Source organism: Colossoma macropomum, unplaced genomic scaffold, assembly GCF_904425465.1.
Source record: "Colossoma macropomum unplaced genomic scaffold, Colossoma_macropomum, whole genome shotgun sequence".
Lineage (NCBI taxonomy): Eukaryota > Metazoa > Chordata > Actinopteri > Characiformes > Serrasalmidae > Colossoma > Colossoma macropomum.
The window spans coordinates 994,460-1,020,985 of NW_023495456.1; the positions used below are offsets into that span (position 1 = coordinate 994,460).

The window sequence follows — 26,526 nt, forward strand, 5'->3', positions numbered from 1 at the left end:
TTCTATCTATCTATCTATCTATCTATCTATCTATCTATCATGTCTGCATCACTGTTTTACCGTTATGATTGCATTTCAATGAGGAAAATCTGTTTACTGTATAGTGGAAAGCAGTGTAGCTGTGCATTCACTGCATTTTAAAGTGGACTGTATTCAATTCTGACACCAATGTAGCTTTTCATTTTTAAAAAGCAAATCCTCATACACTGTTTTTCAGTAAAGAGGTTGAACGACATGGAAACAGTGAGATAGAGCGCTTGTTTTTCATTTTGGCTCGTATTCTGCGCGTCACTATGGAGCAGTAAATGTTGTGTACATTGCATTTCACGTTTGTCTGACTGCTTTTCAATCAGACCCAAATTCCTCCACAGCACAACCCAACTAAGACACTGAATGGTCGATATTTTCAGTGAAACTGTTCCTGAAAGGCAAAATGCCTCACATATCACTCTTAAAAAAGAAGTTCAAGGGTTTAGGTGAAGATATCGGTTCTATTTAGAACCATAAGTTCTGTATAGAATTATTTGTATGCATAAATTGTTCTTCGCATTCTGAAACGGTTCTTCAGATCAATGGAGAATGTGTTGTATATGGTTCTATATAGAACTAAAAGGGTTCTGTTACTGTTACGATGTTAAGCTTGTAAGAATAGAAGAACACTTTTTGGTGCTTTTTCAAAAAGGTTCCATACAGAACCATTTGTATGCTTAAATGGTTCTTTGCATGGTGAAATGGTTTTTCAGATTAATGGAGAATGTGTTTTATATGGTTCTATATAGCACCTTTTCAAAAATGGCTCTATAAAGCACTAAAAGGGTTCTGCTATTGTTATTATATTAATCCTGTAACAACAGAAGAACCCTTTTTGGTCATTTTTCAGAAATGTTCTATACAGAACCATTTGCATGCCTAAATGTTCTTTGCATGTTGACAAGGTTCTTTGAATTATTGGAAATGTGTTGTATATGGTTCTATATAGCACTAAAAGGGTTCTGTTACTATTACAATGTTAAGCTTGTAACAATAGAAGAACGCTTTTTGGTGCTTTCTCAAAAAAGGTTCTACACAGAACCATTTGCATGCTTAAATGGTTCTTTGCATGGTGAAATGGTTCTTCAAACTGGAGAATGTGTTGTATTTGGTTCTATATAGCACCTTTTCGAAAATGGCTCTATATAGCACCAAACAGGTTCTGTTACTGTTACGATGTTAAGCTTGTAACAATAGAAGAACCCTTTTTGGTGATTTTTCAAAAAAGGTTCTACACAGAACCATTTGCCTGCTTAGATGGTTCCTTGCATGTTGAAATGGTTCTTCAAATTGATGTAAATGTGTTGTATATGGTCCTACTTTGTAAAAAAGCACCCAAAAAAGTTCTTCTATTGTTATGATGCCAAGCTTGGTGCTACATGGAACCATTTTCAAAAAGAAACCACACGTTCTCCAACAATCTTAAGAACAGTTTCACCATCCAGAGAACCATTTAAGCATGCAAATGTTTTTATACAGAACTCATGGCTGTAAACAGAACCATTCCGTTCCCTAAAGAACCCTTGAAGAACCATCTTTTTGAAGAGAGTAGGCCAACAGTTGGAACAGGGAGCCACCAGGAAGTCTAGCACAAACAAACTGCGCATGTTCGTAAGGCGTTCAGAAAGATGGATGTGTCCGCCGTCGTTGTAAAACGGTAAGCTAATTCCACCCGGTTTGGTCCTTTAACGCGTTCTAGGGAGTAAACGACGGAGAACCGTGTGCGGAGGAGTTTGTCGTGGACCGGCGGAGAGCGGCTGAACGTATAGCTCCGGACGCAGCCCACCGGAATGGCGGAGCAACGTCGCCGTAGCGCTGTTGTTGGTGTACGTGCCGCCGCACAGGGAGACGTCATTTCGAGGCGTAAAAAGCGGCACATCGCCCCGAAACGCACGTATTTACACGGTCCAGCGGAACCACGCACGGCAAACGAACCGCCGCCAGCTGCCCAGAGTCCCGCCGCGGACGAACACACCCGCCCGAAACCGCGAAACCGTTTATTTTTGTTTTCTTTGCGCTTTTAGCTTAGCATGCTAACTAGCTAAGTTAGCTTATCACAGAACGGAACGTAATGACGAAGCTGCAGTCAGCGTCCTATTCGAATTTCCCCGGTCCACCTTAAGTTAAATGACTTAACTTAGTTACATTCTCGCGTCTGGCGAATTCCCCGGTTCCACCTTAAACGGTGCGGCATTTACAAGTTTGCCGCCTGGCGAATTTTCCCGTTCTGCCTTAAATCGTGCAGCAGTTACGTTCTGGCGCCTGGTGAATTTTTCCGGTCCACCTTAAAAGGTGCTGCGACATTTAATGTGGAACGGACAAGAAAATAACAATGATGTAACCTGCAGCGTTTAAGGTGGAACGGGGAAAGTTCTACGAAAGATAAATGCGCCAGAACGTAATTGCTGCGTGATTTAAGGTGGAACGGGAAACTTCGAACGAGAAAACAAAACATAAAAATAAAGGCGCCAGAATGTAACTGCTGCAGCGCTTAAGGTGGAACAGGAAACGTCAAAATACAAAGTTTTAATGTACTTTTAGTTTACATTGCAGAATTATAACAGAGCAGGACGTCAACACTTATAATAGCACATAAGCTAGCGGAGCTAAAGCGAGCTAAACACGGCTTGTAGTTACTGAAGCAGGTAGCTGGCTAAGTTAAAGGGGAAGTCCACCGAGTTGTAAACAAACCTGCATAAATAAGTGCTTGAGGTGTAAACATGGTCATCCAGAGTGATCTGCTCTAAAATGCTTCATTCAAGAGAAACTTGCCGAGTCTGAATGATTCGCAGTGGTGGTGATGGGAACCAGACGTCTACTGACTCTTAAAGGGGAATTCCGCCGCTTTTTCAAAATCTCTGCATAATTAAATGGTTTAGATGCAAGCAGAGTCGTTCAGAGTGGATTGATATGAAATGCTTCGTTCTAGAGAAACTTTCAAAGACAGAATTGTTCACAGTGGTGGTGATAGGAACCAGACGTCCACCTCTAAAAGCTGCTTTACAGAAAGTTACTACATGAAATGGTTATGAATATGATTTTTTAAAAAGCCATTCGTGGTGGAGGGGTACATGTATGGTGTTATGAGGCAAAATAGCTCCCAAAATACTTACTTTTCTGGATTCACCACTATGTTGCCATTATCAGCAACACAAACATACCAGAAGACGTGTAGTTTCACTACGATGGCGTTTTAGGGCCACTGTTAATAAAAATAAAAATAGACTTCGAGAAAAAAAGTCGTAATATTTGGAGGATAAAGTGGGCTAACTGTAGGGGGCTGCCATAACGCGTTGGGGTCTCGGTTGCTGCACTGGCGCCGGAGCTCCACTCACTCCTGTCTCTCTGTGGATCATTTTGATCATCATTCTCACTGTCTGTGAAACTTCATGCCCTCTTTGAATGGGGGAGATGTAGCCCCCGATAGCCGTGTAGACGACCCTGCCTGAGATTCTCCTTCAACAAAACAGACGGACTCGAAGGAAACTTGTCTGTCTGTTTTGTTGAAGGAGAATCGCAGGCAGGGTCGTCTACACGGCTCTTTATTCTAGATAAACACAGTTTCCTGCTCAGCCGTTTCAGCCGGTTCTTATCCTAATAACAGGCTGGTGCTGATGAGCAGGAGAGACAGGGAGACTGAGTGTTTCTTTATGGGTGAATCGATATGAAAGTAGAACTCCACCAACTCACCGTCCCTCATTTAACACGAGGAGGTGCTGCCTTCAGTTTGCAAAGACTTTGGCCACAATATTGACCTTTCCTGGTATTAATGCCACGTTAATGTCGTAATTCTATGAGTTTTTATTCTTAAAATATTACAACTTTTTTCTCAAAATATTATGATTTTTTTTCTTGAAATATTACGACTTTTTTCTCGAAGTCTACTATTTTTATTCTTATTAACAGTGGCCCTAAAATTCCGTCGTAGTCCACTGGTGGTTTTGAATAGTAAATAAAGTGACACTGTGACTCTACAATGAATCATTTCACATCAAACCACGCTGAATGAGTTTGTTTACATCCAAATGACTGAATTATACAGAAACTTTGAAAAATTGGTGGAATTCACCTTTAAGACTTAAAGTTATTATTTGAAAATGGTTACTGATGCCTGAGATTTTGTTTTATGATACTTTTGTGATGGTTTTGGCCTAAAACTTCATTTTTAGACACATTTATTGTGGAGTGTGAGTTTTTTCTTAGATTTACCACAGTTTTACTGTTATCAGCATTACATAGAAGAACTTAAGACACGTGGTCTGGTCATTCTGGATAGTAAATAAAATGTCTGTGTTGTAGTCATGGTGACCCCTGGTTCCTATCACCACTGTAAAGACATCTGAATTTCTCTGCAGTGAATGATTTCACACCAGACCGTTTTAGGAAACACTGCAAAAATGGGATTTAAAGCTTATGGAATTTAATAATATAGTTTAGACAGTGTTTGATTCTTTAGCGTATTATTATGTTCCCCTACCCTGTATCTTCACTCACTATGTGTTTCCTTGGGTCCACTTACCATATAGGTGCACTTTTATGACTGTAGTCTGTGTCTCTGTATAGTTTTTAGTCCTCATTCATCAGAAATCAGAAAGAAAAGAAACGTATTGAATGAAAAAGTCACCCCGGTCAAATTCCATGTATTCATTAATTTTCTAAGAATAATTGAAACACATCCTCTACAAAAAAACAGTTCTCCACATTTTAATACACAATTACTGTTTATTTGCTGAATTTAACAAATTGGGAAAAATAAGACATAAAACGTTGCCTGTTTAAAAGTTATGGCACGTTTTATATTTCATGTTTTAGTTTTTTTCCCAATATGTTAAACAAAAAGTTTATTGTCTGTAAAGGATGTTTTTCATTCACATATTTTCACTTCAAAACATGTCATTTGACCAGGGTGTTCACAGATACAGATGTAGTTTACTTCACATCACAGTTTAGGCTTTATCTGTTTCTCTGATACTTTGTTAGCCCCCTTTTACCCTGTTCTTCAGTGGTCAGGACCCCCATAGACCCTCACAGAGTAGGTACTGTTTGGGTGGTGGGTCATTCTCAGCACTGCAGTAACACTGACGTGGTGGTGGTGTGTTAGTGTGTGTTGCGCTGGTCTGAGTGGATCAGACACAGCAGTGCTGCTGGAGTTTTTAAACACCTCAGTGTCGCTGCTGGACTAAGAATAGTCCACCAACCTTGTCCTGTGACCACTGATGAAGGACTAGAGGATGACCAACACAAACTGTGCAGCAGCAGATGAGCTATCGTCTCTGATTTTACATCTACAAGGTGGACTGACAAGGTAGGAGTGTCTAATAGAGTGGACAGTGAGTGGACACAGTGTTTAAAAACTCCAGCAGCGCTGCTATGTCTGATCCACTCGTACCAGCACAACACACCACCACCACGTCAGTGTTACTGGAGTGCTGAGAATGACCCACCACCCAAATAGTGCCTGCTCTGTGAGGGTCCATGGGGGTCCTGACCACTGAAGAACAGGGTAAAAGGGGGCTAACACAGTATCAGAGAAACAGATGGACTACAGTCTGTAACTGTAGAACTACAAAGTGCACCTATATAGTAAGTGGAGCTGATAAAATGGACAGTGAGCGTAGAAACAAGGAGGTGGTCAGAATGTTATGCCTGATCGGTGTAGATGGTGATATTGCCTGCATTATTGTATTGTACAGTCTTTCCTTCACTCAGTCTGCACCAAAACACTGATCACACAGAGCTCACTGCCCTCCTGTTCCTCATCTCCTTAAGCAGTGGTGCTGTTATAGTAATCTGCACTATATGGCCAGAAGTATGTGGACGTCCCCGTTTATTGACACCCATTGCTAGCAGTATAAAATCAAGCACATAGCCGTGCAACCTCTATAGCCAAAGACTGGCAGTAGAATGGGTCGTACTGAAGATCTCAGTGAAACATGTCACTGTCATAGGATGCCACCATCGCCACAAGTGAGTTCATGGAAATTCTGCCCTGCTAGAGCTGCCCCTGTCAACCGTAAGTGCTATTATTGTGAAATTGAAGTACCTGTGCAACAGCAGCTCAGCCACAGAGTGGTAGACCACACTCACGTTAATGTGGCATTATAGGGCATTGATATGGAGACACCCCAGCACCCCCAGTGTTTGCGGGTATAAGCGCCTCCACTTTTCTGGGAAGGGTTCCCACAAGATTTTGGGTATGTTTGTGGGAATTTGTGCCCATTTAGTCAAGAGAGCATTTGTGAGGTCAGGCACTGATGTTGGACAAGAAATTCTGGCACTTGAGGTCAGGGCTGTGTGCTGCCCACTGCACACGAAATTCCTCAAACCATGTCCTTATGGAGGTCGCTTGGAATGGTGGAAATTCCAACAGGAAAGGCTCTTCCCCAAACTGCTGGCACAATGTTTGAACCTATATATATATATATATATATATATATATATATATGCCCCAGCCCATTATCTATGTTTTTTACTTTTTTTATTATTATTAATTTTTTTTTAATATCTCTATAGTGACTTTTCTATTTACCATGTTTATATTGTTAACGCCTCACTATCCCATGTGTAATATAAACCAGTGCCTCATGCGCAAAACTCCATGTTAATTTTGGGCAAAATATCCTTACAGTGTAAATATCTTAGCTTTTTATTTATTTATAATTGTTTATAGTGTTAATTTTCTTTGTGAAGGATAGAGTTTATATTTTTATCTTATTTTTTTACTTTTAGTATTATATATATTGTCTATATAGTAACAAGTAACAGACTGTAAAAACCTTGTTAAGTAATTAACAAAGTTAATTACTTGCTTGTTAATTCTCTTCTTGTTACTTCTTTTCTTTTTGTTGAATGTCTTGCTCTCTCTCTGCTGCTGTAGCACTGAGAATTTCCCCATTGTGGGAGTAATTAGGGATTATCTTATCTCCTCCACCAAACTTTACTGTTGGCTCTGCATTCTGGTAGGTAACGTTCTCCTGACATCCACCAAACCCAGATTCATCATCAGACTGACAGATAGTGAATCTGATTCATCACTCCAGAGAACACGGTTCCACTGCTCCAGAGTCCAGAGGCGGTGCTTTACACCACTCCAGCCGACACTTGGCATTGCGCATAGTGATCTTATGCTTGTGTGCAGCTGCTCAGCCATGGAGACCCATTTCATGAAGATCCAGACAAACAGTTCTTGTGCTGATGTTGCTTCCAGAGGCAGTTTGGAAGTCAGTAGTGAGTGATGCAGCAGAGGAAAGGCGTTTTTTTATGTGATTCATGCTTCAATTCTCAGTTGCCCCATTCTGTTGGTTTGCGTAATCTACTGCTTCGTGGTTGAGCTGTTTTTTCTCCATTTCACAATAATAGCACTTACAGTTAACCAGAGCAGATCTATCAGGAACTTGTGGCAAAGGTGGCATCATCGTTCTCGCTCTCTCTCCCTTTATTTGAGCCCCTGAGCGACGTTTGCCTGAGTCGCCACATGGGAGCCACCAGAGCTGCTAGAGTCACCACCAGAGTTTCAACCACCATGGAGCTTCACGCTATACAGAGCTATGCAAATCTCACCTGCGTGAACTGATCCTCCTGCTGCTGCTGCTGCTGCATAAACTCAAGCTATCTAATTAACCATTGCTCCACCTGTTTTTCAGGTTTTGTAATCTAATATTTTATACTAACACTGTTTGCTATCCGGTGTCGACCAGAGGAGGATGGGTTCCCCTTTTGAGTCTTGGTTCCTCTCAAGGTTTCTTCCTGTTGCTCTTAGGGAGTTTTTCCTTGCCACTGTCGCCATTGGTGACGCTCATGGGGGCTCGGATCTGGATTTTTCTGTAAAGCTGCTTTGTGACAACATCTGTTGTAAAAAGCGCCATATAAATAAACTTTGACTTGACTTGACTTGACAGTGCCACTTTTAAAGTCACTGAGCTCTTCAGTTCGACCCCCTGCTGCCAGTGCTTGTCTGTCGAGACTGCAAGACTATGTGCTTGATTTAATACACCTGTTAGCAATGGGTGTGGCTGAAACGCCTGAACTCAATAATTAAGAGGGTTGTCCACGTATTTTTGGACGTACGGTGTAACAGTTTTCCCTCTGACACAGTCAGTAACTTATCCCCTGTGTGTTTCTAACCAGTGTGCTCTAGGAGCGGGACATGGCGGAGACGGAGGTGACCGTGTCTGTGGGGGACATGGTGGTGATGAAGGCTTCTGAGGAAGAGGAGGTGGGGGCTGACGATGCGAGCAAGACGCAAGTCATCCTACAGCTGCAGCCTATCACATCTGGGTGGGTCGTCTGGCACCAAACATCTAATGAGACCTTTTTCCTGTGTGACCAGATGTGACACAACCTCACATGAACCTAATAGAGTGCATTACGCTGTATATCCAAGATTTTCTAGGCCCCAGTGTATATTTGTAATGCGTTTCCATACATTAAAGGGCTCTTATCATGGAAAATTGTATTTCTCCCTTTTCCCCCTGCAGTAAAAGAGTTTGATGTAGTATATAAAGTTTGTTAAAGTTACCGTTCACTCCCCGGTACACACAGTCCATTAATGGAAAATAAGCTGTGAAAGCAGCTTGTTCTGTGTGTCACTAAGACCATTGCGACAGTACACGGATATTGCATATATCCGTGTACTCAATGTACAGCTGTTTAGCCCTGCCCTCTCTCTGGGGAGCCAAAGGAATGTTTAAGCCTGGACAGCTTTTTGAATGAGGCTCAGCCAATCAGAGCAAGAGCTCATTTACGTATATCAGTCTTAAAGGTACAGTAATGTAACGTCGCTTCTTTTAAAACCCGTACAGTTATAGGACAAATCAGCCTTACGCCAACAGCAAAGAACTGACCTCTGTTTGGATAATAGATTTTGGTAGGTAGGTAGATTATGTGTTAGTAGATGTCTGGAATCAGATTGTTGGTGTTGGTAGTACACTGAGGGTCTTAATACAGTGTCTGTCTGTATCTGCAGGGTTAGAGATGAAACGGGGGAGTCAGGTACAACAGTCGTGGCAGTGGAGACACAAGGTAAGCCAGTACTGAGCTTTTCTCAAATCATTATTACACAACTAAATGATATACTGACAGGTTTATACTTTGTGTGTGTGTGTGCGCATATATATATATATATATATATATATATATATATATTATTAACACTAAACAACTGCCCACAACTCTAATTTGTCTTTGTGCGAGGAATAGGACCAACCTTTATCACCACACAGCACCAAACAAAGAACGTTTTTTATTTATGTGTTAAAACATTTCGTTTTACTTTAATATACTTAGTGGGGTGGGCAATACAAAGATATTTATCGTTATTGTGATAAATTATGTCGTATTACATCATAGTTTGCCTTACTGAGTATATTAGAAAAATTTAAAGGAAAACACCTGGAAAATAAGAAAATTGATAAAACGTCCTGACATTGAGCCTCTAAGCCACCAGGATTTAGCATAACCTTAGCTGCTAATGTCCAATGTGAGTGTCCATTTTCCAAGTTTGAAAGTCTACAGTGCAGAACATTAACAGATACGTGGGCGCTGTGTTGGAACACCTGGTAGAGTGAAGCCAGATTAGCACAGCCTAGCTTCTTGCAGTTTTAATATTTTAGTGCAACTAAGTGTTTGTTGGAGGTTGTTGACTTTAATGTTCGGGATTTTGGCATTATTTTAAGATGAGCATCAGCTGTCATGTGTGTATGTCATGACAAAGTCCTAGAAAATGATCTCATAAAAGAACTGGGAACTCTGGCCGGGTATTTCCAGAAAGCTGGTATCTGCAGATTTAAGATCACTTGCTGAAACATAAGCAGACGGACAGTCAGTGAGGTCTGCTGGTGCTTTAAGGCCATTTAGAGCTTTAAATACAAATAAAAATACTTCCTTTCCTTCCTATCAATCCTTAAAGATGCAGGTTACTAGTGTAGTTCTTTCAAAAGTGGGAGATAAAAGATCTATCTTTTTGTTTTTGTTAGGATCTCTGATGTTGTAGAGGATGTGCTGCTTTTTGGGAAGCCAATTCAGAGCGTTATAGTAATAATTTCTGCTTGTAATAAATGCATGGCCAAGTTTTTCTGCATCTGGCATTGAAAAGGCTGAACTTTAGCAGTATTTAATAAGCAATAGAAAGCAACCTTAGTAACTATTTAAACAAGACGTAAAACAGAGATTAGAATCTAAAATTACTGCCCGGTTTTGTTCTTCAGATGTGATATATGATGCAAAAGGGCCTTATTTTATCATGAATCAGTCTTAGTAACAAGTATCAGTATCTCAGTTTTGTCCTGATTAAACTGCAAGCAATTATATTTTGTGACACCCACTGAGAAATAACGGACACACAATTAATTTGCCTGCTTTGACTTTGAGAGGGAACGCACATGCATAATTTCGCACCTCCGGTATAGCTGAGAAAATTTGTCATGTGAACCTGATCACATTTCTGCTAGGTAGCATGTACATTGAGAAAAGCAGCGGCCCTAAAACGGAACCCGGTGGGACTCCGAAGGAGATGCTAAGGTTTTTTGACGAATGATGTCCTTTGCAGATGAAGCTTTGGTGGCAGGAGATGATGTTGAACTGGGATATCCTATTACATGTGGAGAGAGCAAAGCCGTTCTTCTGTTCAAGAAATTCGTTTGCCCCGGAATCAATGTCAAATGCGTGAAGGTGAGCGTCTTTGGCTTAATTCTGATTAAAATAGCCTTTTAGGAAGCATGTCACAGCCAGCAGCCCTGCAGCTCATGCGGAAAGAACATTATTATGATTGCGGAAACTAATAATGAGTGTCATCACTCGAGAGTCTCATCAAATGAGATGTTAATATTCCGTCCGCATTCGGAGACTGGGGTAATAGCAATATTCAGTCCAATTTCCTTGAGCGGTGCTTAAGACGGCCTGTGAATCATTTCTCCTGGCAGCTCTGTTATGAGAAAAATGCACTAATTTTAGCATGTAATCCCTTAAAGTGACACTGCTTTGAGGATGGTTGCCACCTGCGTTGCTCCATGGATACACTTCTCTCTCTTTCTGTCTTCCAGTACGAGGACCAGTTAATCAGTCCTAAGCAGTTTGTTCACATGTCCGGCAAAGCCACTCTTAAAGACTGGAAACGGGCCATCAGAATGGGGGGAGTCATGCTCAGGTAAAGATTATTCACAGCTTGTTTACACCTGTTATTGAAAACAAAATGTTCCAGTAGAATGAGACACTCTGGAGCAGCCTGGGGTCACCTAAGGTGGGGTATAAAGCCCCCCCAGTATTGGGCTGTGGAGCAGTGGAGCTGCGTTCTCTGGAGTGATGGAGCTCCATCCAGTCCCTTTGGGATGAGTTGGAGTGACCCAGAACTGACCATCCAACATCAGTACCTGACCTCACTAATGCTCAATCAAATCCTCACAGCAATGTTCAACATCTAGAAGCCTTCCCAGAAGAGTAGAGGAAGGATGAGCTTTTTAATAAGCTGATTGATTGAATCCTCTGTGTCAATAGCAGAGAAAACTTCACAATGTAATCAAGAACTCATTTACATATTTAGGTCGTTCTCCATTTGGAGTGGGAATTCAGGTGGATACATTTTAAAAAATCTCTTTCTTTCATCCCAAAATTAAATCATCTTAATATGTCCATTATCATCTCCTATTATCAAATATGCAGAAAGGAGAGCTTAACTCAAACATATTCTACAGTGACTGGTGTTGTATGAATATGGTGTAACTCCAGTGATGGTGACTCCAGTGACGTTCTGGTTAAAATTGATTTTGTAGGATTTTGTAAATCGGCTGATTCGTTGACCGTCAGGTGACCTTGTGAACTATTTAAAATCAGAAATAAAATGATAAATGATATTATTTTGACAAAATTTTAATTACCCAGCTATTAAAGCACAAAACACCGGTAACACATAGAAGTTACGAGCTGCCTGATAAACAAAATTATTAATAAATTAATGAAACATAGTGAGCAAGTGTGACTCACCTTCTCAGGCCTTGAGATGCTTTCTCTCTAATGAGCCTCAACCCAAAAAAGCAGTTTAATAGAGCTGAAAATACTGTGTTAAAACATAAAATAAGAGTCCTGATAACACCAGCGATCACAATCTCTGTGGCAAACGAATTTTTAAAATAAAACACATTTTAAATGCAGTTTATCATTAATGGTATAAAAAGTAAACATGAATCTGTTTTATATAAATTCCTCAGTTAAACCTCTTAAAAATATTGTTTTATATTAAAAATGGTTTGAAAATTGGTTTTGTGACGAGCTGTTTTACAGATGCAGAGCAACTATGAAACAGGATAAAGTATGAAAAATCATAGAATCATCAATTTAATCTTAGGTCGACTGTGTAAATGCACATACTGAGTATAACTGGAGATTTTAAACACCTCAGTGTCACTGCTGGACTGAGAATAGTCCACCAACCAAAAATATCCAGCCAACAGCGTCCTGTGGGCAGCGTCCTCTGATGACCAACACTAACTGTGCAGCAGCAGATGAGCTATTGTCTCTGACTTTACATCTACAAGGTGGACTGACAAGGTAGGAGTGTCTAATAGAGTGGACAGTGAGTGGACACAGTGTTTAAAAGTGTTACTGCAGTGCTGAGAATGATCCACCACCCAAATAGTACCAGGGGGTCCTGACCACTGAAGAACAGGGTAAAAGGGGGCTAACAAAGTATCAGAGAAACAGATGGACTACAGTCTGTAACTGTAGAACTACAAAGTGCACCTATATAGTAAGTGTAGCTTATATAGTTTATAAATGGCTGAATGTTGGTGTATATTGTCTGTATTGTTTCTTCTCTTTCTCTGTCTAGGAAAATGATGGATTCAGGTCAGTTAGATTTCTATCAGCACAGCACTCTGTGCACCAACACCTGCCGCAGTACCAAATTCGACCTTCTTATCAACAACACGCGGTTCCCTCCGGACAGCAGCGTGCTCAGCACTCCTTCCACAACCCACGGTGAGTCTCTCTCACACACACACACACACACACACACACACACACACACACACATACACACACACTGCAGTGCTTATCAACTGGAAGCACATTGTTGCACATATCACTTACAAAACTTACACAATAAACTGTTCAGATCAAAGAAGAGTAAGTATTGTACACAGGTTTTAACTTGTGTGTTTTGGGAGGTCTTTGTGTTGCTCTATCATGCCTATTTGGTTTCCAGGGCAGGTTGCCATGGGTAACGGTGGGGAGGTCGTCATGGTGGAGGAGAAAGCCGAGGAAGCGACCGGCTCTTTGGATTGGAGTTCTGCTACTGTGGAAACTGTAGAGAAGAAGGAAGTAGCGGAGATATCTGGTGAGATGCTGATCCAACAGCTGAGAACAGTGGCTCCTAATCCCAACAGAGTCTGGCTGCAGACATGCACTCTCAGCCAGGTGCACTCTCAGCCAGGTGCACTCTCAGCCAGGTGCACTCTCAGCCAGGTGCACTCTCAGCCCCAGTGACGTCACGTGCACATGCACTCTGCCACGATGGCAGAAACAGCACAATAACTTTTGGCTGCTGCTACTTAGCGATGTCATCACTTAATCCATTTTTCGTCCATAACACGCCTACAGAGTTACATTTCATGCACCTCCCTGTTGAAAAAATTCATAGAACCCATTAAAAGTGCCTGCTGGTTCCTGATGGTTTTCAGTAGTCACTAATGGTCTTCTGTGTTTTCCTACTGGATTCATCTCGCAGTGTAAAGGATTCTGATCGTTTAATCGGGTGTTCAGGGGCTGATTCCAGATACATTTGATCGTTTTCTAATGATTTGTTTTTTTTTCTACCAATAAACCCATTATGTCTTATTTTCGTGGTAGGTTTTATTTTGAAAGTTTCTATATTTAATTCCGTTTATTCTCGGTATAACAACGTAAATATGTGTTCAGTGTAACTGTTGTTGCCGAACAGTACGCGGCTCGCTATTTCTCCTCATAAAACAGAGCGGCACTGACGTCATTAATAGTGCATGTCTGCAGCCAGACCCTTCTCCCTAGTCCTGGTCCTTTACACAGAGGATTCAATCAGTCACCTTATTAATAAGCTCATCCTTCCTCGACTCCTCTGGGAAGGCTTTACACTAGATGTTGGAACACTGCTGTGAGGATTTGATTGAGCATTAGTGAGGTCAGATGCTGATGTTGGATGGTCAGTTCTGGATCACTCCAACTCATCCCAAAGGTATTGGATGGAGCTCCATCACTCCAGAGAACACAGGTCCACTGCTCCACAGCCCAATGCTGGGGGGCTTTATACCCCTCTAGCTGGTGAGCATGGTGACCTTAGGCTGCTCCAGAGCATCCCATTTGACTGCTTAGTGCTTTTCTATGGAGTGTCTTCAAGCTGCCAGCAAAGGGTGCACCTTACAGTAGCTGAATTCACTCATTATAAGAGCTATCTGGATACTTTTGGATATATTAGTATACCTTTTGACTTTTATTGATTGGCTGAGCTGTTGACACCATAAATATAGGGCAAAAATGTGAGCTCCTTCAACTTGGTCAAAAAAACATTGAGTGCGTTTACATGCACTTAATAATCCAATAACTGCAGAGAATCAGATTTTGTCAGTAATCCGATCAACGCGTTTACGTGCACATATAATCAGATAATGGGGAAACTCTGGGTCTACATGAGTCAAGCAGCAATCAGATTTCTGCTTTACAACCAGCCAATAAACTCACAGAAGAAGACGAGACATAAACATAATGTAAACTGAAACTTCATGCTGCAGCTTTTTTTAAACATCGCGACACTTTACCTAAAAATATGAACACACATCATCTAGAAGATGAAAAATATTTAAATGTTTTATTTCGTGTTTGGTTTCAGCGCCGCTCCAAAAGTATCTTGCAGCGATGCTGCTCGCTTATTTCCGGTACCGCCGTCTGATCTCGCGCATGCGCAGACTGAGAAAACCGAAAGAAATCAGAGTAAGAGTTTACATGCGCTGAGAAATCTGATTACTGAGCTAAAATCCAGCCTCTTTATCGGATTTCTTAATCAGATTTCTAGATCGGAGTATGGTGTTTACATTACCATTTGAATAATCGGATAACTGCAGAAATCCGATTATGATCAGATTATTGAGTGCATATAAATGCACTCATTGTTCTCAAACTACAGTTCACACTGATGAAGCTGTTTTAAAACATTCTAAAACAGTCTGATTAGAGAAGACGAATAGATGGAAGGACATACAGACGACAGGCAGACTGAAGAGCTATCTTGATTGTGCCGGCTCAGTTATACTTGCTACCCAAAAAAAATATGTGAACATGTATTTTTATATATTTAAAATACATTTCGAACATATTGCAGTCGATGCTGAAATACACTCCAAACACTAAAATGTATTTCAGAATATTTGCCATATTAACCAATACATTTTAAAATGTATGTGGAAATATTACACACAGAAATGTTCCGTACAGAAATAACTGTATGTAAATGTTTTTATCAAATCCATTTGAAAATGTATGAAAATATCCAGAATCCTGTCTGATGCTCTTCACTGTCTGATACCTTTTAGAAATGAATTTGTGTTCCAGTATCTTCATTTTAAATCTGATCTAATGATCTTTATCAGGACAGAAGCGAGTGTTGTGGGTATTGATACTCTGTGAAAATGCAGTTATGATCTGATATCTTGTTTATGTGAAATACATTGTGTGTGAGAGTCTGACTGCAGACGTACATGGTTAATGTAAAGTACAGTGCTGTTCATTCAGCCCTATGAATATTACAAATAAATGCATTTTAAATATACATTTAAAAAAATATACTTTTTTGGCCATTTTCATACACAGCAAAAATATATTTGATAAATATATTTGGAATGTGTTTTTTTTTGCATATGGATATTTTAATAAAACATATGGATGTTTTGTTAAAGTTGTGTATGAAGGAGAAACCATATCAACCTCGCGATCAGTGAGGATATTGCTTCTGTACCTGAGACCCAAGGTTAGGACCCAGTTTACATTGAAAGAGGAGAATTTTGGCAAAATACGTCATACGCATTATTGGAAAATTATTCACAGGACATCACTGTGCATGCATTGTTTCCACAAGAGCAAGATTAACCTACTTAGAAAGAAACACAGATTTAGGTTCACTTGGGCCTTAAAAAACATTCAAAAACAATGGAATTTAAAGCAGTAGGGATTCTAAAAATACGTAGAACATTCATAAAGAATATTGGGATGAATTGCTGTGTGTTTGGGTGCGTGTGTTCATGTTTGTGCCTCTCTGCTGTTCAGAGGAGACGTTCAGCTTCTGGAAGGGCATTGCAGATGTGGGCCTCATGGGGGAGGTGGTCAGCAACATCCGTACAGAACTGCTGGAGCTGCTGAGGGGGGTGCAGCTCCGCTCTGACCAGGCGAACCTGCAGGACGCTGGTGAGTTCCAACGGTCAGCCGGACTGATCATGCTTTTACACTCATTTTATTAAAAATCATACAACCAGCCTTGTAAGTAAACCTGTGTTGAGCTTAAACTCTACAAAGACCAACAGAAAAGGATACAGTGGAGATAATAATAATAATAATAATAATAATTTTTAGAGCACTTTTCATACCAGTGGCAGCTCAAAGTGATAAAGCTTAACAGTAACAGAAGAAATGGTGAGTATTAAGTTACAGTCAAATAAGGCAGAAATGAAAAGATGAAGACCAAAAGAGCCGTGGAGTTTTAATGAAGTGCTGAGTTAAAGTTTTCAGATGTTTATTAAAAGTGAGCTCTGAGCTCGACTGTCTAATAAAAGCTGAACTGAGCTCCACAGTTTAGAAGCAGAATAACTGAAAGAGGCTCTCCACGTTTTCTGTGTTTTACTGAAGGTGTTCAGAAGGTCAGAATCTGCAGATCTAAGATCATAAACAGACGTTCAGGAGCTTTAAGGTCTTTTAGAGCTTTAAAAACCATCAGCAGAGCTTTAAACTCTCTCTAACAGATCCAGGCGGTCAGTGCAGTGTGTAACGGGGTGATATGAGCTCTCTGTGTTGGTGCTTTGAGGATCCGTGCTGCTGCGTTCTGTATGGGTTCTAGAGGATGGACTGTTTTCTCCAGTAAGAAGATCATTACAGTGATCAACTCTGCTGAACAAACACAGCAACGAGTTTCTCTGAGAGAGAAAAGGCTGAACTTCAGTCATTTTCTCATATGATAAAAAGCTGCTTTAGTGACTGTTTACATGCAGATTAAACAGAGCTCAGAGTCTAAAATCACACCCAGGTTTCTACTGCAGGTTTGGGATATGAAGATAAAGAGCAGAGATTCTCATAAAGCAGCTTTCTCTGAGTTTTCGTACCAATTATCAATATTTAATTTTTTTAATTTAGTAATAAATATGTGACACACAGCTGGTCAGTCTGGACAGACTTATGACATTTGTATGTTTTTGTGTATCAGAAACAGTCATCATTGGTTTATGAGTGGACATTTTCCAATCCGAATTAATCAAGTTTTGATGTTAGAGTTTTTGTTACTGCTATAATGGTATATGCAAATGAGCTCTGATTCTGATTGGCTGCCCTGTAGCAGTCCAGGCTGAAACACTCCTTATAACTTCAGTGTAATTAGGTGGGGCTAAACTGCTGTAGGAGTAAGATATAGAAATCCGATCAAGAAATCCGAAGAGGCTGGATTTGAGCTCAGTAATCAGATTTCTCAGTGGACTCTTACTCTGATTTCTTTCGGGTTTCTTGGTCAGTGCATGTGAATATTCTTCATTTTCTAGATCAGGGTTATTTAATTAAAATTCAGTAAGGCCCAGTTAAAGAAAATTTCCTCAAGCAAAGTCCAGAACATCATAATGTCTACATCATGATTCAGTGCCATATACTGTTTACTGAAGTAGCCTAGTAGGTATATCAACATCTTATACAGTCAACAACTGAATGTCAAATCAAATAAAGTACAGTTCAGTCATATTTCAACAACATTTATCATCAGTTTTCTCTTTTTAGATCACAACATGTGAAATAACTTCCCTCTGACTCACTTTCTTCTCTGACTGCTGTCTCGCCTCGTCCCTCCCCTGTGTGTGCGTCACTCACTCGAGTCTCAGTGCTCATCGTAATGCACAGATCTGATTGGCGTAGCGTGACGTGTGATATTTACAACGCATGTGATTGGTCTGTGAGTCTCCCGGGCCATTAAAGTGGTACCATAAAGGCTAGAAAAGTTACGCCCATTAAAACAGGACCACCCCGTCAAAATTAAATAATTGTCCATAGTTTATCGGTTATGGGTCCAGGTCTGCATAGGACAGCGTCTGGATCCGGACTTGGACTGCGGTCCGCCTATTAGTGACCTCTGTTCTAGATGATGTATGTTCATAGTTTCAAGTAAAGTGGCGCGATGTTTTTTTAAAAAAAGAAGTTTGATTTTTTACATTATGTTCACGTCACGTCCTCTTCTGTGAGTTTATTGGCTGGCTGTAAAGCAGAAATATGATTACTGCCTGACTCATGTAGACCTGCAGTTTTCCCCATTATCTGATTACTCAAGTGCATGTAAATCACTGACAAAATCTGATTTTCTGCTGTTATCAGATTATTTGGTGCATGTAAACACACTCAGTGTTTACATACTACATAAAACTACCAAAATTTTCTTTACTGTGCTTTTGGCCCTTTATTAGTGTATGTTTTGAGATATTAAATTTAGGAACATTTCTCTTGCATAAGCTGTGCTGGTGACTGGGTTGTGATGCTAATTGTAAAGGGTTTATGTATGTTAATGTTTGCAGAAGTGGCCGTTCTGAGTAACCTCGCCCAGGTGTTTGGCCTGCTGGACTCCATCAAACGCATCCTGAGTGTTCGACGACAAATGACCGATCCAGGAGAGAAGCACGTCCTCAAAGCCCTGACCAGTGAGTCCTGACAGAGAGAGATGTGGTGTAAACTCAATGTTAAAGCATGTTTGATCTCTTGTTTATCGGTTATGTACTGCAGAACCCTAACCTTAAAACATTGCTGTGAAGTGTAAGTAATGACTTGAGGCCTGAAACATCCTTCCATCTAACCAGACTAGGTTTGTGGGCTGTCAAATAGCATTAGCCAAACAGTAGAGAAAGGGCAACTACATGATGGTGCATTACATTCTGGGTAGCGGTCGCCATATTTTAGGATACGCGTCTTAAAACACAAATCAACAGAGAAAAAACACGGATGGACCGGGCGAAGGTCAAGTGCACGATTCCTTACTGGGAGAAGCTGAACAAGGAAGCAAAGGAGCACTATTTTGAGAAAATAAAGGAAATTAACAGACTTGATCCATACAAACACAACAAGTGGACGGATGATCTTTCCAGATTCCAACATTTCCAGATGTGTTTTCCTGTCTTGGTTGTGGTTTGAGCACTTACACATACCAATACTTGAAAGTTACACGGCCACTTTACTTCTTCTACTTGTTTTATATGCACTTCAGGGTGGTTTGGTGTGAATTGCTGCATTCTAGAGAAACATGCCAAAGCAGAATTGTTCACAGAGGTGATGATATGAACCAGATGTCAGAAGAGTTCGACCTGAGCTCCACTGTTTTGCTTCCAAGCTGGAAAGCTGAAAAACGCGGTCCATTTGCAATACGGTTTCCACACCGGTCATGAGGACGATTATGGCAGTTGATAATACATTAAGCGTTCACTATTTCGCCGTGTTCAGTGGACACTGAATAAAGTAGTGGTTCTTGCGCTTTCTAACTTTTAATGGGTTTTAGAAAGTAACTTAGACGTAAAGTAACAAGTAGTGAAATTTCTTTTAAGCAATAGAGCCCGAGAGGGAGTGTGTTATCGCGAAATAACATCACGGCTGTGATTTGGTCGCCGTAGATCATCACAGCCGTGATGTTATTGGCGATAACACACTCCTCGAGTGTTCTATTGCTTTAATACAACAGTTAAATAAATACAGTAATAAATTAATAAACTGGGCCGTGAACGCGGCGTTTAATATGTTTTAATGTTCGCAGTTCCTTCACCAAATTATAGTTCCTTAACGAGCAGCTCGTTGCTACGTCAGAGTAACGAGCTCCGCCCACTCGCTGCACAGCCGGCAGTTCGTTCTCCAGCTCCTTACACTAAATTCCCAAACTGTCATCACCACTGAGCAGCTTTTCAGTCGGCAGCTGTGACAGAAGAACAGCTGAACAACCTGGAATCAGCCAGAAATGAACCCAATACCATTCGCCAAACGTGTAGTCTGATCTTCAGAGTCTGACCAAATCAGACTGAGCCATAAAACTGCCGCAATATCAAGTTCAGCTCAGTTTTGTCAGTTTTTGCCAGATCAGTATTAATGTTGTTTTGTTCCAGCCAGTCTGTAAAGCATCTTACAGCCCATTTAGTTTGGCGAATGGTGTTGGGTTCATTTCTGGCTGATTCCAGGTTGTTCAGCTGTTCTTCTGTCACAGCTGCCGACTGAAAAGCTGCTCAGTGGTGATGACAGTTTGGGAATTTAGTGTCGTCTCATCTTCAGAGTCTGACCAAATCGGCTGTCGGTCAAATGTGATCTTAAAAGTGTCCATTTTCTGTTTGTGGCAAAGTAAGAAGTAAAAATGTTCAAATGTCTTGAGCGTCTCCTACAGCTGTCAAAGTCGTTGCTTAGCAACGGCGTCTCAGCAAAGTAATACAGTGTTTGTGAAAAAAAAAAAACGTGATGTTATGGCGAAATAACAGCACAGTTAGAACGCCTCTCAACCAATCAGCTTGCGTGGCCGGAAATAACTGTTGTATAATTCCCATTAAGTAATAGGTAAAGTGATTCCATTCACTTACAAGGATGACGGAGTTCGAAAAAGGTCTTCTCTGTGGTTCTTAATGGATGTGAAAGCTGGACAGTAAACAAGCGAGACAGGACCAGCCATTCAGAAGCATGAAGACCCAAACAGAAGACAGGATGTTCTGGAGTAAAACTGTCCATATGGTCGTCAGCAGTTGGAAACAACATTGGCAGCATTTAGTAATACAATAATAATAATAATAATAATAATAATAATTGCACACTGCAAAAAAAAATACTGTGGGAAATGCACTGATCTTGAGTCTAGTCAATATATGTAATATTCATCATAATGAAGATGTTAGAGCGGGAGTGTTCTTTAAGCAGTTGAACACTCAGGGTCATGTGTTTTCACGCATAACATCACAGTCTCGATTATCGATTCACCTTCAGCTCATGCCTGACTGAATCAGAGCCTCCAGTGTTCTTTTACTTTTGTACAACAGTTCTGCCAAATTCAGCTCTGCTGCTGGAGGATATGTGGAGAAACTGTGGTCCATCATGCTCATGTTTTCTGGTCTTGTTCCTCTATGCAGACTTTCTGGAAGTGTTAATAATCATTTCAGGAATCCTGGGTTTTGGTATTAGTACAACATTCACACCCCTCTATCTTGGTCATATCCCTGAGGGGCCAAGTAAAGCTGATATTAACCTCCTAAAGATTTTGTAAGCTGCAAGTAAAAAAGCCATTTCTGAACACTGGCTCCAGCAAAATCCTCCTACTGTTGGCATCTTTGTCAACATTGTTAAACAGCTACACCAAATGTGCTTCCTTCTGCAATTCCTTCCGCCGCAAAAGCTAGAACCCTTTGGTGTTCTGGGATATAGCCATGAAGCTGTGTGAATATCAGGTTGAGCTCAGTGTTTGCAGTGTTTGTCCGAATGAAGCCGATTGTGGTTTTGCTCCAGTCAGTCTGTAAAGAGTTTCACAGCCCGTCTTTTTTGCTAAATTGTGTTCTGTTGGTTTCTGGCTGATTCCAGTTTGTTTAGTTTTTCGGCTGCCGAGCAAAAACCTTGAAAAGGATCAAACGATAGGTTTGGAATTTGATGTAGTTCTGCGGTCACTCTCTTCTTCGGAATCTGACCAAATGAGCCACAGGTCAAAGTATCTTATAGACATTATCTAATATGTCCATTTTCTATTTTTGTATTGTACAGTTATTGTGAAAAACTTTTAAAACGCTTTTATTTGGGACCAAACGTTCCTCAACCAATCAGGTTGTGCCATCAGGTAATATTGCAGCAAAGCAATATTACCTACTTATTATTAATGCAATAGACTATTGGATTTTTTTCTTTATTTACCTCGTATACTGCCTGTCTGTCATTATTATTATTATTATTATTATTATTATTATACCTCTTTTTTGTGTGGCTTGTCTTGCTTTATTTGTTTGCCTCATGTACTGTCTGTCTTTTGTCAGGTTTTTTTTTTGTGGCTTGTCTTGTCTTAACTTATTTGTCTGTCTCTTGTACTTGTATCTATTTGTTGTTAATTAAAAAAAAAGGTTGTGCCATCAGGACTAACTGCGGTACCACCCTTTTATAGTGAAAATGTCTTACTCCATTGGCAGCTTTGCTTGTTATAAGCAAACATATCTGCCACTGGAAATGGATCATTTAACTAGCTATTGCTTAAAATGTTTATAAATAGTTTAAATAATCTTATATTCTTCATACATCAGTCTCAGAATGAGAAATATCAGATACATTAACTACATTTGAGAAGAATTCTCTTGCTGAGACACCCTGTTCTGCAGCGAGAGGAGTAGTCTTTTGAGTACCTGTTCCGACCAGCACTGGTGGTCAGTAAAGTTATGTGTGTTGTGTTTGTTGTGTTTGTTTTTAGGTTTAGAGCAGCAGCTGGAGGAGCAGAAGAAGCAGCAGAGCTGGTTGTCTCAGTCTCAGGCCCTCAGCAGCCTGCTGGCGCCCTCCTCTCCCCCAGCCAAACGCACCCCCAAACGCCCCCGGCTCCAGCGGCCCGCCTCCACCACCCTGCTGGGCTCCACCGTGGCCCAGCCTGTGACCCTCCAGCCCCAGCAGTTCACTGTGCTCTCCCCGATAGCCCTGCCTTCCGTCGGACAGCCCTTCACCGTGGCCGGCTTGGCTCAGCCGCCCACCGCGGTCACTCTGCACGCCCTTCCTGTGGGCTCGCAGGTAAGGATGCACTGTACTCAAGGAAAAGTACTGATACTTGGGTAAAAGTAAACATACCTTCCCAAAAAACTACTTGAGTAGAGGTACAAAGGTATCAAGTCAAAAAAAAGTTATTAGTAACTAAATATGAATGGCTAAAATGTTACTGAGTAAAAAGTAGATTCCCTTAATCACTAGTATACTTGAGTAGAAGGCCCAGTCCCATTTCACCCCGCGCCCCTACCACTTAGCCCTAAAACTGCTGCACCATTTAGGGTGAAACAGGAATGTTCAAACAAGAATCTGGTGAATATCTGACTTCAGCTTCATATCACTGAAGAATTAGTGCTGGATGATAATAAATAATTGCCCCCTCTTTGAAGATCATATGATTCCCTAAATGTAACTAAAGCCCAGCAGTGAGGAGCTGAACTTTACCCTCCTCTGCTGTCACTGCAGACTGGCAGGGTCGCCTAAATAGCAGCGCTGGTAGCTGTTAATGAAGTAATGCTGTTTTTATTTGAGGGTCCCATTTCAGAGGGAAGATTTCGACCACCACCCCTTGGAACTCAGTTCCACGGGGCAAGGAGACACTCAAAAACAAGGGGTAGGAGTGAAAATAAAAAATGGGACTGGGCCAAAATAAAAGCATTGTGATTTGAAAATACTCAGAGTACAAATCCATCAGTATTTCAGTACATGTACTTCAGTAAATGTAACTAGTTAATGCCGACCTCTGCTGACAGGGAACTGGGATATGGGATCCGTCAGGAAGATAAGTGATAATTAACACATTGTTGTGGCCAATACAGACAGTAATTTTACTTTTTTACATTTTGAAATATCAGTCAATCAATCAACATTGAGGGTGACCCTGATTTACAATGTTGCCGAGTTGATACACGAAAAGGGATTGATAATGTTAAGAACATATCAAATAATAAAAGTAAATTTAATTAAAAATGACTCAAATCAAGTAAGTAAAAAAGAAACATTAATAATAAAAATACAGTAGGAAATATAAAACAATAATTAAAACATAGCTAAAATGTAAAACTTAATAAAATCAAATCAAAATAAAATTAAAGGAGAATAAGAACAAAAAGTAAACTAAAAATGATTTAAAATGACTAAAATAATAATAAAATAATAATAATTAAAATAAGAATAAGAATATAAATAATAATAAATGAATAAATACATAATAAAATATTAAAAATATAATAATAATAGTAAAAAATCAGGTAAAACAGTGTGATGCAGAGTGGAGGTGGTTAGAGAGTAAGAGTTTAAATGACTGAGTGAGCTGAGCTGTAGTGGTTCCTGTAGTGAGGGTCCAGTTCGCTGGTGCTGTTACTAAAGGCTGATTTTCCCAGTTCAGTAAAAACCCTCGGTACCTGGCATGTGATCCAACCGCTATAGTGAGTCTGATAAATACCATTATTTATAGACATCATTGAAGTAATATATTCTGGCATACAGCCGGAGAGTGTTTTCTAAATAAAAATAAACCATTTAAAGTCTGGAATCACTTGTCATTAATATTTATGTAATTTAATTCATTAAAAAGTATACAGTGTAGATTGAAACACTATTATGCAACTGAAAGTTGTTTCTTCTTAAAATGATGAACATTAAAGTGACTTGTGCTCCCCCTGCTGGAGAAACGTCAGTCTGCTAGACAGGAGTTCCCAAGCCACATCCACACGCACATTAATGCTTACATATTAAATTATGAGGTTGCAGTGAGTGGAGGCACTCGGGAACTCGGCTTTAGATGCCGTTTGGAAACCATGAAGTATTATATTTTCATAAGTTCACAACTTTTAATATTTGGTATTACTTAACAAGCTGTTTAAAATCAAATAAATCCTCTAGTTTTCTTTCCCAACATGATGAATATAATCTAGTAGAATCATCTGCATTATTGTGTTTATTCAAAACATAAATAAAATCTCAAATTATATATAAAAGAACCATTTCTTTCTCGCTTGTTTCGTCCGAGCGTGTCCTGTGTCTCCGTTTTGCAAGTTTTAGTTTTATTGTTTGAGCTTTACATTGTGTGAGATTTTCACGGTATATGGATTATTAGAAATGCTCCAAAATTATTCGGAATAAAACCTCTTTAAATGACATTGACTTACATTAAAATGATTTGCTCTTTCTGGTAAAGTTACCATTTTGGAGATTCTTGTTTTTCTTTGTACAGCGACGATTTACATCATCATTATCAGCCTTAAGGCTAATCATAACTCATAATTAAAATTTCCCACAACTAATTCAAAGGTCTTCACGCGGATCGCCACCGACGGAAAAGGCGAGACCATCACACTCCACCCAGCGCAGGGGATCACGCTGCTGGGCACGACGGCGGTGCAGGACCCCGGCTGCACCATGGTCAGCCCCGTGGAGCTGGTGCGGCTGACCCAGGGCTCAGAGGACGAGAGCCAAGCTCACACCGCCACGGTCATCGAGATCGACCCGGCGCCGGTGGAGCACGGCGTGGGAGTCGTGGAGCTGCAGCTGGAAGCGGACGGCGCGGGAGGAGTGGAGGAGGCGACGCTGGCTGTGAAGGAGGGAGAAGGAGAGGAGGTGGTGCAGAGGGAGGAGGTGCACGGCCAGACGGAGGAGCTGCAGCTGGAAGCCAACGGACAGATTCACAACCTACAGATATTAGTAGTAGAGGAGGAGCAGACACACGAGGAGGGCAAATCCAAATGAGAGAGACTGATTAACCCACACAGAGCAGAAAGATTTTGGCAGGTAAAATCATCTTAAATCGAGGAATTCAGTCAATAATATCTCATATTTCTCATTATAAGACTATTCAGCCTACTAAAATTTGCTTATTTGAATAAATAATGTATAAAAGAAGCTAAATTATCTGTGAAATAGGATTATTTCGCAGCTTAAAGGGCCCATATCAAATGAAAAACAAAGGGTTATATGGAAATTAAGCTGCATTGTTTCTGTGATGTCACAAAAAAAACAACATATTTACACGTATCTGCCTATTCAGCGTTCAGCAAGTTGGATTGTTTCAAACCAGATTGCTTTGTCAAAGATCACAACAGAGCTCATTTACATATCAGTCTTAAAGGCACAGCAACTAAAACAGCCTGTTTAATTCTAAGGGATGGAGAAATTGAATTATGACTTTTTAGTACATAAACCAATTAAAATATTATAGGTGGACCATAAAAACATGCAATATGGGCCCTTTAAGTTGACTTAAAACAAGCAACAATAAGTTATATTATAATAATAATCCATAATAATTAAGTTTCATGAGAAATATTAGATGGTTAGACTAGGTTCAAGATGATTTCATCAGCATTTTCTGCAGCGCACACACACTCACTCATGCACACTGACCCCTGAGACGGTCAGAGATGCCGTTTGCACTTCGCAGCCAAGTCTGTTTTTTCTTTTTTGTATTTTTTTTGTTTTGTTTTCTTTTTTTGTACCTACTTTCCTAAAAGTGGTCCGCATGACCAAGTATGAAAAAGATGTAACTGCTTTTGTACGAGCAAGTCCAGTATTACATTTTGACCTTCA

General features: G+C 40.4%; 1 protein-coding gene across 2 annotated transcripts; it reads left to right on the forward strand.

Moving 5' to 3' along the window:
- The first annotated feature begins 1,596 nt into the window (after positions 1 to 1,596).
- On the forward strand, positions 1,597 to 26,526 carry gmeb1 (glucocorticoid modulatory element binding protein 1). Of its 2 annotated transcripts, none has more exons than XM_036562590.1 (11): positions 1,597 to 1,687; positions 8,158 to 8,307; positions 8,996 to 9,051; positions 10,577 to 10,698; positions 11,070 to 11,173; positions 12,851 to 12,999; positions 13,226 to 13,357; positions 16,312 to 16,449; positions 18,801 to 18,923; positions 22,682 to 22,989; positions 25,255 to 26,526. In XM_036562590.1, exons 2-11 carry the CDS (start codon positions 8,177 to 8,179, stop codon positions 25,687 to 25,689), a joined length of 1,698 nt encoding a protein of 565 aa, XP_036418483.1. In that variant the 5' UTR covers positions 1,597 to 1,687; positions 8,158 to 8,176; the 3' UTR covers positions 25,690 to 26,526. The 2 variants fall into 2 exon arrangements, with proteins under 2 accessions (XP_036418483.1, XP_036418484.1); XM_036562591.1 differs by lacking the exon at positions 1,597 to 1,687 and adding an exon at positions 1,749 to 1,856.

Bases quoted from the DNA above. Each gene is read 5' to 3' on its own strand.
- gmeb1 (XM_036562590.1), top strand. From the start codon at position 8,177: ATGGCGGAGACGGAGGTGACCGTGTCTGTGGGGGACATGGTGGTGATG. The intron at 10,699-11,069 runs GTGAGCGTCTTT...TCTGTCTTCCAG, and splicing joins TCAATGTCAAATGCGTGAAG to TACGAGGACCAGTTAATCAG. The intron at 18,924-22,681 runs GTGAGTCCTGAC...GTTTGTTTTTAG, and splicing joins CGTCCTCAAAGCCCTGACCA to GTTTAGAGCAGCAGCTGGAG.